The sequence below is a fragment of the Haematobia irritans genome, chromosome 2, assembly GCF_050003625.1.
Source record: "Haematobia irritans isolate KBUSLIRL chromosome 2, ASM5000362v1, whole genome shotgun sequence".
Lineage (NCBI taxonomy): Eukaryota > Metazoa > Arthropoda > Insecta > Diptera > Muscidae > Haematobia > Haematobia irritans.
The window spans coordinates 38,339,324-38,356,581 of NC_134398.1; the positions used below are offsets into that span (position 1 = coordinate 38,339,324).

A 17,258-nucleotide genomic window follows, 5' to 3' on the forward strand; every position below is an offset into this window, starting at 1 on the left:
TAAAATTATACATATCTGTTGCAAATTTTATTATAACTTGATGGGGAAAAGCCCAAAGCAAAATTTTCACAAAGTTTGTATTCCTTAAAGGACGGTATGCACCGGTAGCAAAAATTTATTTAAGTCTACAACAAAAAAACAGGGCTGTGTACACAAATATTAAACCAGCTAATCGCTTTTAAAAATTGTTAATATATGTTCCAAATATTCCTCAAATAAATTGTTTATTATTTACAGACCTTTTAAAGCTTTTACGCACACAATGATTGTAAAAAATAAATGTTTGCTGCCAAAATATGCTTTTGACAACCCTGTTATTTTCATTAGATGTGCGTACCAGCTTACGAAATTGAACGCTACCGAAAATTTCGTTAGCATAAATAGCAATGCATTTCTTATGGGAATGAAATTTTTCGCTAGAGGTGCATACTGGCCTTAAAATGGGAACTACCAACTCGGTGAATATTTTGGAAAAACACTGGTTAATGTGCTTTACAGACTATCAGTTATTCCGAACGGAATGTCGGTGTTTGTAAAGAATCTTACAGTGTGTCGGATCGATACGACTTGTCGGCGATGACTAAATAATGGGTAAATGTGTTGTCGATCCATAAACATGCAGCAGTATCGATTATGCCTTCGGATTTAACTGATAATGTACACAATATATGGGATATGTTCGACTCGAGCACTGTCGTCCGGAATAACTGATAGTCTGTAAAGCGTATAAATGGTCGTTTATACTGAACGAAAAGACCACGTTATTAATAAAATAAGGGTGGGTATTAAGTTCGAGTTTAGCCGCTAAAATCGTGATTTTTTCACCATTACTTTTCTTTAATAATCCATTTTAAGGAATACAAACGTGAAAATTTTCTTTGGGCTATTCCCCATCAAGTTATAATAAAATTTGCAACGAATATGTATAATTTTATGCCTTGTTTACTGATTTATTTTTTACTTTAGCGACTAAACTCGAACTTAATACTCACCTTAATACTAAAAAACCATAATCTTTACCAATTTGGATTATGTTTTCGAGATCACGAAAAATCCCGGCATTCAAAATAAAAAATCTAAGGATTCGGAATAAATCCAGGGTTTTCGGGACGGGATTAATCCTATGTGACAACCCTACTTCACACTCCTTGTCAACATGTTTTGAATTTGACGGTGCTTCTGAGAATCCCCACCACGTCGAAAACAGTCGTATACAATATCCCAAACTCCTCGCAAAATTGAGAAGTTGTACCACGTTATTACAAAAAGGTATCGCATGAGCGCAATTATTAGGTGCCTTTTTAGATAAATTTAGAACGACGCCAATAAGAGCCCTTTCAAACTCACAGAAAAGAGCATTTTAAGATAGTTGTAAAAGAATCATTATGGTCAAGTAAAACACGATTGTTTAGATGTTTATTAATTTGATTAAACATTTATAAATTCTTATAAATATAACATTTATACGACTATTACATCACATTTAATATAATTTTTTGCATTAATAAAAGAATAATGTTGAGTTACAAGTAGCAAGTTATATGTTGCAGCGTCTATCAGCCAGTGTTTTTATTCTTGATGGAGGCAGCGTGTCTGGAAAAATGTCTGAAAAACTATCACTTTATTCCATTTGGAAAGTCAAAAATTATTCACCAATACACCTTTCACAATTTTAAGTGAAATAACGATGTTTTCAGCACTTCATTATCGTTTTTATTTAAATAAACTATAATAAGCTATAAAACATTTCATACGCTTCCCCCATCACAGTTGGCGATTGTTGCAGTGTCACTTACGAGTCTGTGGTAGCGATGAGGACGAAATGGAAGTTTGAAATGCTGGCAGGGATGTTTTATTTACGTTTGATGACTTGGAAATGATATACGACTTGTTCTGCAATATTTAAGCAAGCATTTCAATGAACATCTGAATTGGTACCTATATGAAATTTCGGCTGTAGATGAATACTAGGATTAAAGTAAAATACTCCAGAAAACTTTCACTTTTTCACTAGATTTTTGTCACTTTTTAGCATTTATAAAAATTATAAGAATACAGTGTTTATTGAAAATTAAAACAATTTTTGGATTACAAAAAGAATCATTTGATTTATAGAAATCGAATCGCAAATCACCGAATCAAAACCATCTGAAATGCTGTAGATAATAAAAGGGAATACGAAGAAAATGTTCGTATCGTTTTCCAACATGTTCGACCCTAATCTATGGCATTTATACAATATTTCAAAAATGAGACATTTCGCCCCTCTTTATTTCTTTATACTCTTTGTAAGGACCCACCCTAATGTCTTGACGACCATTTTTTTATATATTACAGTTTGAAAGTCATTGTTTACGAACACATGTTTAAGAACTGTCACTTTGTTTGTTTACATCGTCGAGAAGAGTAAACACGCGTGTTAACCAAAGCAAAGACCATTAATAAAGAAGGCGTGAGATAAGCTTGCTCTTCCTCTTTTTCTTGAAAAAACAGAGATTAATATCATACATGTTCCATGAGACGTTGCAACTTTTTTTCGGTTTCTCTTTTCATTTTGCATTCGTAACAAAACTTAATTCGCTTATTTTAGCAATTTTTTTAACTCTTAAACGAACAAAAACACTTTTTGAAACATTTTATTAATAATTTAGTGCAACCGACACAGAAATTTGCGTGAAATGTTGGAGAAAATAGCTAAATAAAAATTGTCTGCATCAAACCAGTAAGTTCGGAGCGCTTTTCCAACAAGTATGATATTAATCTCCGTTTTCTATTACTAACACTATCAAAGCCCAATTCACGTCTTCTTTATTAATGGTCTTTGAACCAAAGAGTATAAATAAACAAGAGGGTCGAAACGTCTCATTTTTGAAATATCGTATAAGTGCCATAGATTAGGGTCGAACATGTTGCAAAACGGTACCAACATTTTCTTCGTATTCCCTTTTGTTATCTACGGCTTTTCACATGGTTTTGATTCGGTGACTTGCGATCAAAGAGTATAAATAAACAAGAGGGTCGAAACGTCTCATTATTGAAATATCGTATAAATGCCATAGCAAAATTTTCACAAAGTTTGTATTCCTTAAAGGACGGTATGCACCGGTAGCAAAAATTTATTTAAGTCTACAACAAAAAAACAGGGCTGTGTACACAAATATTAAACCAGCTAATCGCTTTTAAAAATTGTTAATATATGTTCCAAATATTCCTCAAATAAATTGTTTATTATTTACAGACCTTTTAAAGCTTTTACGCACACAATGATTGTAAAAAATAAATGTTTGCTGCCAAAATATGCTTTTGACAACCCTGTTATTTTCATTAGATGTGCGTACCAGCTTACGAAATTGAACGCTACCGAAAATTTCGTTAGCATAAATAGCAATGCATTTCTTATGGGAATGAAATTTTTCGCTAGAGGTGCATACTGGCCTTAAAATGGGAACTGCCAACTCGGTGAATATTTTGGAAAAACACTGGTTAATGTGCTTTACAGACTATCAGTTATTCCGAACGGAATGTCGGTGTTTGTAAAGAATCTTACAGTGTGTCGGATCGATACGACTTGTCGGCGATGACTAAATAATGGGTAAATGTGTTATCGATCCATAAACATGCAGCAGTATCGATTATGCCTTCGGATTTAACTGATAATGTACACAATATATGGGATATGTTCGACTCGAGCACTGTCGTCCGGAATAACTGATAGTCTGTAAAGCGTATAAATGGTCGTTTATACTGAACGAAAAGACCACGTTATTAATAAAATAAGGGTGGGTATTAAGTTCGAGTTTAGCCGCTAAAATCGTGATTTTTTCACCATTACTTTTCTTTAATAATCCATTTTAAGGAATACAAACGTGAAAATTTTCTTTGGGCTATTCCCCATCAAGTTATAATAAAATTTGCAACGAATATGTATAATTTTATGCCTTGTTTACTGATTTATTTTTTACTTTAGCGACTAAACTCGAACTTAATACTCACCTTAATACTAAAAAACCATAATCTTTACCAATTTGGATTATGTTTTCGAGATCACGAAAAATCCCGGCATTCAAAATAAAAAATCTAAGGATTCGGAATAAATCCAGGGTTTTCGGGACGGGATTAATCCTATGTGACAACCCTACTTCACACTCCTTGTCAACATGTTTTGAATTTGACGGTGCTTCTGAGAATCCCCACCACGTCGAAAACAGTCGTATACAATATCCCAAACTCCTCGCAAAATTGAGAAGTTGTACCACGTTATTACAAAAAGGTATCGCATGAGCGCAATTATTAGGTGCCTTTTTAGATAAATTTAGAACGACGCCAATAAGAGCCCTTTCAAACTCTCAGAAAAGAGCATTTTAAGATAGTTGTAAAAGAATCATTATGGTCAAGTAAAACACGATTGTTTAGATGTTTATTAATTTGATTAAACATTTATAAATTCTTATAAATATAACATTTATACGACTATTACATCACATTTAATATAATTTTTTGCATTAATAAAAGAATAATGTTGAGTTACAAGTAGCAAGTTATATGTTGCAGCGTCTATCAGCCAGTGTTTTTATTCTTGATGGAGGCAGCGTGTCTGGAAAAATGTCTGAAAAACTATCACTTTATTCCATTTGGAAAGTCAAAAATTATTCACCAATACACCTTTCACAATTTTAAGTGAAATAACGATGTTTTCAGCACTTCATTATCGTTTTTATTTAAATAAACTATAATAAGCTATAAAACATTTCATACGCTTCCCCCATCACAGTTGGCGATTGTTGCAGTGTCACTTACGAGTCTGTGGTAGCGATGAGGACGAAATGGAAGTTTGAAATGCTGGCAGGGATGTTTTATTTACGTTTGATGACTTGGAAATGATATACGACTTGTTCTGCAATATTTAAGCAAGCATTTCAATGAACATCTGAATTGGTACCTATATGAAATTTCGGCTGTAGATGAATACTAGGATTAAAGTAAAATACTCCAGAAAACTTTCACTTTTTCACTAGATTTTTGTCACTTTTAAGCATTTATAAAAATTATAAGAATACAGTGTTTATTGAAAATTAAAACAATTTTTGGATTACAAAAAGAATCATTTGATTTATAGAAATCGAATCGCAAATCACCGAATCAAAACCATCTGAAATGCTGTAGATAATAAAAGGGAATACGAAGAAAATGTTCGTATCGTTTTCCAACATGTTCGACCCTAATCTATGGCATTTATACAATATTTCAAAAATGAGACATTTCGCCCCTCTTTATTTCTTTATACTCTTTGTAAGGACCCACCCTAATGTCTTGACGACCATTTTTTTATATATTACAGTTTGAAAGTCATTGTTTACGAACACATGTTTAAGAACTGTCACTTTGTTTGTTTACATCGTCGAGAAGAGTAAACACGCGTGTTAACCAAAGCAAAGACCATTAATAAAGAAGGCGTGAGATAAGCTTGCTCTTCCTCTTTTTCTTGAAAAAACAGAGATTAATATCATACATGTTCCATGAGACGTTGCAACTTTTTTTCGGTTTCTCTTTTCATTTTGCATTCGTAACAAAACTTAATTCGCTTATTTTAGCAATTTTTTTAACTCTTAAACGAACAAAAACACTTTTTGAAACATTTTATTAATAATTTAGTGCAACCGACACAGAAATTTGCGTGAAATGTTGGAGAAAATAGCTAAATAAAAATTGTCTGCATCAAACCAGTAAGTTCGGAGCGCTTTTCCAACAAGTATGATATTAATCTCCGTTTTCTATTACTAACACTATCAAAGCCCAATTCACGTCTTCTTTATTAATGGTCTTTGAACCAAAGAGTATAAATAAACAAGAGGGTCGAAACGTCTCATTTTTGAAATATCGTATAAATGCCATAGATTAGGGTCGAACATGTTGCAAAACGGTACCAACATTTTCTTCGTATTCCCTTTTGTTATCTACGGCTTTTCACATGGTTTTGATTCGGTGACTTGCGATCAAAGAGTATAAATAAACAAGAGGGTCGAAACGTCTCATTATTGAAATATCGTATAAATGCCATAGATTAGGGTCGAACATGTTGCAAAACGGTACCAACATTTTCTTCGTATTCCCTTTTGTTATCTACGGCTTTTCACATGGTTTTGATTCGGTGACTTGCGATTCGATTTTTATAGCCTGTTTCTGTATGTCGAACGAGCACTATCGATCGACTGAAATGCATAGAAACAACTGATTTTTGGTTATAAATTCGGCTGTTTCTTTCCATTTCAGCCGATCGATAGAGCTCGTTCGACATACAGAAACAGGCTGTTAAAAATCAAATTATTCTTTAACATACTTAAGCAAACATTTCAAGGAACATACGAATTGATACCTTCATGAAATTTCGGCTGTAGATGAATACTATGATTAAAGTAAAATACTCCAGAAAATTTTCACTTTTTCACTAGATTTTTTCGCGAAGTCACTTTTTAGCATTTATAAAAATTATAATAATACACTTTTTATTATAAATTTAAAAAAAAGTTTGATTACAAAAAGAATAATTTGATTTTTAAAAATCGAATCGCAAGTCACAGAATCAAAACCATGTGAAAAGCCGTAGATAACAAAAGGGAATACGAAGAAAATGTTGGTACCGTTTTGCAACATGTTCGACCCTAAACTATGACATTTATATGATATTTCAAAAATGAGCGGTTTCGACCCCCTTTATTTCTTTTTACTATTTGTAAGGATCCACCTTAATGTCTTGACGACCATTGTTTTTATATAGTACAGTTTGAAAGTCATTGTTGACGAACACATGTTTAAGAACTGTCACTACAGTTTGTTTACATCGTCGAGGAGAGTAAACACGCGTGTTAATTAATGAAAAACGGCTCCATAAAATAAATATTAATGAAAAACAAGAAAAATATTCGTAAAAGTATGCCGGCTGTGAAGCAAGAACTCAAAATTGAAGATAATCTTCAAGAAATTAATCAATGTCTGCTGAAATTAACAGCAGAACCAGATCAATTTCTCACGTAAGTTAAAACATCAAAGAGGCGCACGTGTTGTTGGTCATATTAATTCAGAGATTCCCTCTTCCATTCCAGAGCTCAACCTAAAAAATGCAAAGATATTCAGAAAATGCTACAAACTTTGTATGGTATAGCGGTAGAATGTGACATTACCAACAAAGGCAATCACGAAATACTACCCGAATTAGTTGTCGAGGACATGGACGAGGAGCAAATATGGCAACAATTGGAACTACGTAATGGTGCAGTTTTTCAGGATATGATAAAGACTACGGCAAATTTAATGGCTTTGCGGGAGCAAAAACTAGAAGTTCATTTAAAGGAAGATGGTGAAAATGAGGATATGGAAGCTGAAGAGGAAGAAGGAAGTGGGGGAGAATTGGATCAGGATCAAATGCAGGCAAGCGATGACGATATGGACGAAGACTTAGATGAAAATGATGATGCTGAGGAGGAGGAGGAGGATGAAACTGAAGACGAGCAAAAAAATGAGGACTTATTTGAACCGGCAAAGAAACGTAAACAGAAACCAAAGCGTTCATCCGTTGTGGATGACAAGTTCTTTAAACTTGATGAAATGGAAGCTTTCTTGGAGGCAGAAGAAGCCAAAGAGGCAAGAAAAGAAAAGGGCAAACTTCTAGCTACCGATGATGATGGCATTAATTACTTTGATGAAGATTTGGGAGACGATGATTCTGAAGATGAGGAATCCAATCCTAACTACAAAGATTTCTTTGATGATGAGATGGACGAAGAGGAAGCCACTAGCGAAGTTTCCAAGAAAAAACAAAAAGGAAAAAAACACAAGGACCATTTCGCCCCTGACGAAAGTAATGACAATGTGGAGAAAGGGGATGATGAAGATGATATGGGTAACGACAATGAATATGATAACGAAGATGACAATGCCGATGAAGAGAAAAGTCAAAATATTGAACAAGATGAAAATTCGGACGACAACTCTGAAGGATCCGACGATGATGCTGATCCCAAGGAAGATGAACCCAAATCTTCGTTTGAAATAAGGCAAGCAAGACTGGAACAACGGATAAGAGATTATGAAGAAGAAGTTCTAGGTGAAAAGCCATGGCAATTGAAGGGTGAAGTTCAAGCTACCAATCGTCCTCAAAATTCTTTACTTGAAGAAGTCTTAGAATTTGAATCAACTGTACGACCAGCTCCTATCATTACTGAAGAAACCACCCGCCGTCTCGAAGATATTATAAAACAACGAATTAAAGACAAAGCCTGGGATGATGTTGAGCGGACAGTGAAACCAATACACACCCCACAAGAATATCGCAAACAATTGGTCTTAGATCAAGAGAAATCCAAGGAATCACTAGCCCACATATACGAGAAGGAGTATCAACGTGAATTGGAAAAACTTAATCCCAATCAAGATCCTAACGAACCAGAAGAGCCCAAGGAACACAAAGAAATTCGTAACCTTATGAAAGATTTGTTCATAAAACTTGATGCTCTTTCCAATTTCCATTTCACACCGAAACCAGTGGCGCCAGAACCGAAAATTATTACCAATACACCGGCTGTGGCAATGGAAGAAGTTGCACCCGTTGCTGTTAGTGATGCCAAATTATTGGCACCCGAAGAAGTTTTCCGTGGTCCTAAACATGAACTTGTTGGTAAATCCGAAAGAACCAAGACCGACAAAAATCGTGCTTTACGCAAAAAGAAATCCAAACAAAAAGCAATTCATCATGCCTTGGAAGCTAAGGATATGCAAAAACAAAAAATGGGTATACCACTATCGAAAAAAGAAGAAAGTGCCAAGCTTATGAAGAAATTGACAAAACAGAGAAATGTAGAAAAGGTAAGTGGTGCACAGAAATAAAAATTTTTCTGATTCAATCACGAAATTAACTGATCCAATTAATTTTTTAATTGAAATGTCTTCAATCACAGAAATTATAGTATCAATTAACAATTGTATACAGCAGTAAGTTCGGCCGGGTCGAATCTTATATACCCACCACCATGAATCAAATATTACAATTTCCTTTGAAATGTCAAGGGGGTTTGATGACAGATATTCTCCACTACTAGTACACTTTCCGAAGATAAATCTACAGATTTTTCCTATAAAGACTATATCAGATTCTGGATTTATAAGAACCATTTATTCCATTTATTCAAATTCAAATTCAAAGCCTTTAAAAGCCCAAATTTTTGTTTGTGTTTTAGAGGAACCATTAACATCTCACGTATGTGTGCAAGAAAATAATGAAATAATGCCTTGATTTGAAATCTAAAATCTGTAGATTTTCATCTCCATTATTTGAATGATTACGAGAAGTAAAATCTGGAAATTTTACATTCAGTTTCAAGCAATTTTCATGACCAGTGCGCCATCTATACCCTCAAGAAGTGAAATCGGTCTATATGGAGGCCTTACCAAATGGACTGATAAAAATCCGTTACCAGTATATTTACAATTTGAGGCAAATCGGATAAAAACTACGGTTTCTAGAAACCCAATGAGTGAAATCGGGAAATCGGTCGTATGGGGGCTATACTAAAACATGGACCGGTACTCACCGTTTTCGGCACACCTCTTTATGGTCCTAAAATAATTCCAGATTTCGAATTTCATACCAATTGGATAAAAACTACGGTTTCTTGAATCCCAAACAATAAAATCATTTCTTGCACACCTATGTATAGTCCTAAACAGCCTCCAGATTTTCAATTTCAAGCAAATTGGACAACAACTACGGTTTCTACAAACCCAAAAAGTAAAATCGAGAGATCGGTCTATATGGGTTCTATACTCAAACATTGACCGATACTCACCATTTTCGACGCACCTCTTTATGGTCCTAAAATAATTCTAGATTTCGAATTTCATGCAAATTGGATAAAAACTACGGTTTCTATAAGCCCAAGATGTAAAATCTGGAGATCGGTCTATGTGGGGGCTATATCAAAACATGGACCGACACTCACTATTTCCGGCTTATCTCTTTGTGTTCCTAAAATACCTCCAGATTTCCAATTTCAGGCAAATTGGATAGAAACTACGGTTTTTATAAGCCCAAGACCCCAAATTGGGAGGTCGGTTGATATGGGGACTATATTAAAACCTGGACCGATATAACCCATCTTCGAACTTGACCTGCCTGAAGACAAAAGACGATTTTGTGCGAATTTTCAGCACGATTGTTTCATTATTGAAGACTGTAGCGTGATTACAACAGACAGACAGAGAGACAGACATGACTATATCCTCTTAGAATAGTCGGAAATTGATATTTCGATGTGTTGCAAACCACCATTCTATGGTGGTGGGTATAAAAAATTAATTGATACTATTAATTTTTGTTTCAATTAAAAAATTTGTTGAATCAATTAAACGAAATTGGATAGAAAGAAGATTGGAAGAAAGAAGGGAGAAAATTTTACCAAAAACTGCTAAACAAAAAAATTATTATGCAAAATTTTATTTCTATAGAAAATTTTGTCTATAGAAATTTTTGTCAAAATTTTATTTCTATAGAAAATTTTCTCAACATTTTATTTCTATAGAAACTTTTCTCAAAATTTTATTTCTATAGAAACTTTTCTCAAACTTTTATTTCTATAGAAAATTCTCGCAAAATTTTATTTCTATACAAGATTTTCGCAAAATTTTATTTCTCTAGAAAATTTTCGCACAATTTTATTTCTATAGAAAATTTTCGCAAAATTTTATTTCTATAAAAATTTTCGCAAAATTTTTTTCTATAAAAATTTTCGCAAAACGTTATTTCTATAGAAAATTTTCGCACAATTTTATTTCTATAGAAGATTTTTGCAAAATATTATTTCTATAGAAAATTCTCGCAAAATTTTATTTCTATAGAAAATTCTCGCAAAATTTTATTTCTATAGAAAATTTTCGCAAAATTTTATTTCTATAGAAAATTTTCGCAAAATTTTATTTCTATAGAAAATTCTCGCAAAATTTTATTTCTATAGAAAATTTTGACAAAATTTTATTTCTATGGAGAATTTTGTCAAAATTTTATTTCCATAGAAAATTTTGTCATAATTTTATTTCCATAGAAAATTTTGTCAAAATTTTATTTCTATAGAAAATTTTGTGAAAATTTTATTTCTATAGAAAATTTTGCCAACATTTTATTTCTATGGAAAATTTTGTCAAAATTTGATTTCTATAGAAAATTTTCGCAAATTTTTATTTCTATAGAAAATTTTCGCAAAATTTTATTTCTATAGAAAATTTTTGCAAAATTTTATTTCTATAGAAAATTTTGTCAAAATTTTATTTCTATAGAAAATGTTGTCAAAATTTTATTTCTAAAGAAAATTTTGTCAAAATTTTGTTTCTATGGAAAATTTTGTCAAAATTTTATTTCTATAGAAAATTTTGTCAAAATTTTGTTTCTGCAGAAAATTTTGTCAACATTTTATTTGTATAGAAAATTTTGTCGACATTTTATTTCTATAGGATTTTGATTTGTCAAAAATCGATTAGACTTGTTTTTTTTTGTTTTAATTTGAAAAGGTCGACTTCCTTAAGATTATTTTATATTTCTATAGATTTTTTTTATTTCTATAGAAAATTTTCGCAAAATTTTATTTCTATAGAAAATTCTCGCAAAATTTTATTTCTATAGAAAATTTTCACAAAATTTTATTTCTATAGAAAATTCTCGCAAAATTTTATTTCTATGGAAAATTTTGTCAAAATTTTATTTCTATAGAAAATGTTGTCAAAATTTTATTTCTATAGAAAATTTTGTCAAAATTTTGTTTCTATGGAAAATTTTGTCAAAATTTTATTTCTATAGAAAATTTTGTCAAAATTTTGTTTCTACAGAAAATTTTGTCGACATTTTATTTCTATAGGATTTTGATTTGTCAAAAGTCGATTAGACTTGTTATACCCTCCACCATAGGATGCGGGTATATTAACTTTGTCATTCCGTTTGTAACACATCGAAATATTGCTCTAAGACCCCATAAAGTATATATATTCTGGGTCGTGGTGAAATTCTGAGTCGATCTAAGCATGTCCGTCCGTCCGTCCGTCTGTCCGTCTGTCCGGCTGTCCGTCCGTCTGTGGAAATCACGCTAACTTCCGAACGAAACTAGCTATCGACTTGAAACTTGGCACAAGTAGTTGTTATTGATGTAGGTCGGATGGTATTGAAAATGGGCCATATCGGCCCACGTTTACGTATAGCCCCCATATAAACCGATCCCCAAATTTGGCTTGCGGAGCCTTCCGGAGCAGCAAAATTCATCCGATCCGGTTGAAATTTGGTACGTGGTCTAAGTATACGGTCTCTAACAACCATGCAAAAATTGGTCCATATCGGTCCATAATTATATATAGCCCCCATATAAACCGATCCCCAGATTTGACCTCCGGAGCCTCTTGGAGGGGCAAAATTCATCCGATCCGGTTGAAATTTGGTACCTGATGTTAGTATACGGTCTCTAACAACCATGCAAAAATTGGTCCATATCGGTCCATAAATATATCTAGCTCCCATATAAACCGATCCCCAGATTTGACCTCCGGAGCCTCTTGGAGGAGCAAACTTCATCCTACCCGATTGAAATTTGGTACGTGGTGTTAGTATATGGTCTCTAACAAGCATGCAAAAATTGGTCCATATCGGTCCATAATTATATATAGCTCCCATATAAACCGATCCCCAGATTTGACCTCCGGAGCCTCTTGGAGGGGCAAAATTCATCCGATCCGGTTGAAATTTGGTACCTGATGTTAGTATACGGTCTCTAACAAGTATGCAAAAATTGGTCCATATCGGTCCATAATTATATATAGCTCCCATATAAACCGATCCCCAGATTTGAACTCTGGAGCCTCTTGGATGAGCAAAATTCATCCGATCCAATTGAAATTTAGTACGTGGTGTTAGTATATGGTCTCTAACAACCATGCAAAAATTGGTCCATATCGGTCCATAATTATATATAGCTCCCATATAAACCGATCCCCAGATTTGACCTCCGGAGCCTCTTGGAGGGGCAAAATTCATCCGATCCGTTTGAAATTTGGTACCTGATGTTAGTATACGGTCTCTAACAAGCATGCAAAAATTGGTCCATATCGGTCCATAATTATATATAGCTCCCATATAAACCGATCCCCAGATTTGACCTCCGGAGCCTCTTGGAGGAGCAAATGTCATCCGATGCGGTTGAAATTTGGTACATTTCGTTAGTATATGGCCTCTAACAGCCATGTAAAAATTGTCAAATTTTATTACTATAGAAAGTTTTGTCAAAATTTCATTTCTATAGAAAGTTTTGTAAAAAGTTTATTTCTATAGCAATGTTTGCCAACATTTTATTTCCATAGAAAATTTTGTCAAAATTTTATTTCTATAGAAAATTTTGTAAAAAATTTATTTCTGTAGAAAATTTTGTCAACAGTTTATTTCTATAGAACATTTTGTCAACATTTTATTTCTATAGAAAATTTTTTCAACATTTTATTTCTATAGAAAATTTTGTCAAAATTTTATTGCTATAGAAAATTTTGTCAACATTTTACTTCCATAGAAAATTTTGTCAACATTTTATTTCTATAGAAAATTTTGTCAAGTTTTTATTTCTATAGAAAATTTTGTCAAAATTTTATTTCTATAGAAAATTTTGTCAAACTGAATTATATACGTATTTAATCGGCCTTTTTTTTTGTTTAATATATACCCCTTATTTTTGTTTAATATATACCCCTTATGGACTAACTTACAATTTAGAAGACAGTGTTAAAAAGTTTTACGATACCTTGCCATCGGCAAGTGTTATCGCAACCCAAGTAATTCGATTGTGGATGACAGCCTTTAGTAGACGTTCCTACGCAATCCATGGTGGAGGGTACATAAGATTCGGCCTGGCCGAACTTACGGCCGTATATACTTGTTTTTGTTTTGTTTTAATTTGAAAAGGTCGACTTCCTTAAGATTATTTTATATTTCTATAGATTTTTTTTATTTCTATAGAAAATTTTCGCAAAATTTTATTTCTATAGAAAATTCTCGCAAAATTTTATTTCTATAGAAAATTTTCGCAAAATTTTATTTCTATAGAAAATTCTCGCAAAATTTTATTTCTATAGAAAATGTTGTCAAAATTTTATTTCTATAGAAAATTTTGTCAAAATTTTGTTTCTATGGAAAATTTTGTCAAAATTTTATTTCTATAGAAAATTTTGTCAAAATTTTGTTTCTACAGAAAATTTTGTCAACATTTTATTTTTATAGACAATTTTGTCGACATTTTATTTCTATAGGATTTTGATTTGTCAAAAGTCGATTAGACTTGTTTTTTTTTTTTTGTTTTAATTTGAAAAGGTCGACTTCCTTAAGATTATTTTATAGTTTAATTTTCACCTTGTAAAGTCCGATTTTTTATGAATCCTTGACATAAGAAAAGCTCCATCAATCCTCCTTTCAATCAAATTAGACTTTTCAATTTTGGTCTCTATGAAAATTTGTTATGTTGGGTTTGAGCTACACCAAAAGCCGATTAGACTTGTTTTTCGACTCCTTGTTTTCAGCCAAATTTAAAAATAATCCTTATAAAATATTTTATTTTTCCTCTTTATTAATTGCTTTCTTATTTATCATTCCTTTTAGGTAACTGCCAGCAACGATCAAGGAGCCCTAAAATCTTCCAAGGCATTCTTCACCAAGTTACAAGACCAGTCATCAGGCAACAACAGCACGACGAAGGTGAACAAAAAGAAACAGGATTCAAAATCATTGTCAGCGAAAAAATTAAAACTTTAGATATACACATTTGTAAAATGAAATTGCAATTGTTTTTAATTTGTTTAAGTTAGGCAAAAAGAAATACTAAAATAAAAAATAATAATTATATTTTTATATACATATGTTTATGTGAAGAAAACTAAGGAGAAATGAAACATATGTTAACAAGGCTATTGCCTACACAATTGAAACACGAAGCTGTATGCTAAAAGCTTTAATGGTAAGAGTCATTATCATAGTTACGTGCTAGGTATGATAAACATAAGCAAAGATAATGTCATATACATCAGGAAAAAGGTTTATAAATTTTTAATCGCAGTTTATAAAAGAGAAAATCTGAAGATTTATGTTTTTTCTTTTGTCGCAAAAGATTGATGGTGTTCCCGTACTGTATTTGCAAATTAACACTAACAGAAATATACCTTATTCGTTTGGTGTGCTTTATATCCTAAAAATTGATAATTACATGTATTTATTAAACAATTCCGACAAAGCAATTAGATATGCTAAGTACTACAGTGGGCACAAAGTACTAAATTTAAATTTCGCGTGGAAATCCAATTTTTGTCCACGTTGGCGTTGTTTGTCCCAGTAACATTTGTGCCAAATAACAGGTTCGCCGATAAGTCCCCGGTCTGATACATAGATGGCGTCGCTAGTATTAAATGCATATTATTTTTATATAGTACCAACCTTCAAATGATTCGTGTCAAAATTTGAGTTCTGTAAGTCAATTGGTTTGTGAGATAGAGCGTCTTTTGTGAAGCAACTTTTGTTATTGTGAAAAAAATGGAAAGAAAGGAATTTCATGTTTTGATAAAATACTGTTTTCTGAAGGGAAGAAATACGGTGGAAGCAAAAACTTGGCTTGATAATGAGTTTCCGGACTCTGCCCCAGGGAAATCAACAATAATTGATTGGTATGCAAAATTCAAGCGTGGTGAAATGAGCACGGAGGACGGTGAACGCAGTGGACGCCCGAAAGAGGAGGTTACCGACGAAAACATCAAAAAAATCCACAAAATGATTTTGAATGACCGTAAAATGAAGTTGATCGAGATAGCAGAGGCCTTAAAGATATTAAAGGAACGTGTTGGTCATATCATTCATCAATATTTGGATATGCGGAAGCTCTGTGCAAAATGGGTGCCGCGCGAGCTCACATTTGACCAAAAACAACAACGTGTTGATGATTCTGAGCGGTGTTTGCAGCTGTTAACTCGTAATACACCCGAGTTTTTCCGTCGATATGTGACAATGGATGAAACATGGCTCCATCACTACACTCCTGAGTCCAATCGACAATCGGCTGAGTGGACATCGACCGGTGAACCGTCTCCGAAGCGTGGAAAGACTCAAAAGTCCACTGGCAAAGTAATGGTCTCTGTTTTTTGGGATGCGCATGGAATAATTTTTATCGATTATCTTGAGAAGGGAAAAACCATCAACAGTGACTATTTATGGTGTTATTGGAGCGTTTGAAGGTCGAAATCGCGGCAAAACGGCCCCATATGAAGAAGAAAAAAGTGTTGTTCCACCAAGACAACGCACCGTGCCACACGTCATTGAGAACGATGGCAAAAATTCGTGAATTGGACTTCGAATTGCTTCCCCAACCACCATATTCTCCAGATCTGGCCCCAGCGACTTTTTCTTGTTCTCAGACCTCAAAAGGATGCACGCAGGGAAAAAATTTGGCTGCAATGAAAAGGTGATCGGCGAAACTGAGGCCTATTTTGAGGCAAAACCAAAGGAGTACTACAAAAATGGTATCAAAAAATTGGAAAGTCCTTATAATCGTTGTATCGCTCTTGAAGGGAACTATATTGAATAATAAAAACGAATTTTGACAAAAAAATGTGTTTTTCTTTGTTAGACCGGGGACTTATCAGCCAACCTGTTAAGTCATCGAAGACGCCTGGAATTAATGGCCAATAACCCTTGTTTTTTTTCTCCACGGAAATCCACCGTCGTATACCTCATTGATTCTTTGTGAGTTTTTCAAAACTTCAATCATATGGGGAATATCGTTCCATTCGCCGAAGGACTTCCCTCTGTTCAGCAAACTCAAGCGATAGCTATGGACAACCCGTTTTGAGTTTGAATAAATAAAGAATTTTAAAATTATGAACAAAGTCATACTAAATATTTTTTTGCCCACAGTGTTATGTAAATGAATCCTACCTTATACGTATGTATGTTTGTTCATATAAAACTGCAGACCATAAATAAATGTGGTTTTGCCATACATTATATATGGGTCATTCCATTGTGAAGATGTTACCTTGGACAAAAAAAAAAAATGCAAAATAAATAAAAGCACGGATCCACAGCGGTCCATTTTTTCGCTCCGCTCCCACGGTTGCCACAGTTGGTAGAATTCTACCAAAAATGGTAGATTTTTTAATGGTTGGTAGATTGATAAAATTCTTGTGGGTTTGGTAGATTTTGCAATATA

At 33.2% G+C, this 17,258-nt stretch overlaps 1 protein-coding gene across 1 annotated transcript; it reads left to right on the forward strand.

Moving 5' to 3' along the window:
- The first annotated feature begins 6,824 nt into the window (after positions 1 to 6,824).
- On the forward strand, positions 6,825 to 14,914 carry LOC142223967 (U3 small nucleolar ribonucleoprotein MPP10). The gene is made up of 3 exons (XM_075293770.1): positions 6,825 to 7,028; positions 7,101 to 8,859; positions 14,666 to 14,914. Exons 1-3 carry the CDS (start codon positions 6,901 to 6,903, stop codon positions 14,816 to 14,818), a joined length of 2,040 nt encoding a protein of 679 aa, XP_075149885.1. The 5' UTR covers positions 6,825 to 6,900; the 3' UTR covers positions 14,819 to 14,914.
- Positions 14,915 to 17,258: the final 2,344 nt, after the last annotated feature.

Excerpts from the sequence above, each read along its gene's own strand:
- LOC142223967 (XM_075293770.1), top strand. The coding sequence starts at position 6,901 with ATGAAAAACAAGAAAAATATTCGTAAAAGTATGCCGGCTGTGAAGCAA. Across the intron at positions 7,029-7,100 it reads GAACCAGATCAATTTCTCAC|AGCTCAACCTAAAAAATGCA; the intron begins GTAAGTTAAAAC and ends CTTCCATTCCAG. Across the intron at positions 8,860-14,665 it reads AACAGAGAAATGTAGAAAAG|GTAACTGCCAGCAACGATCA; the intron begins GTAAGTGGTGCA and ends CATTCCTTTTAG.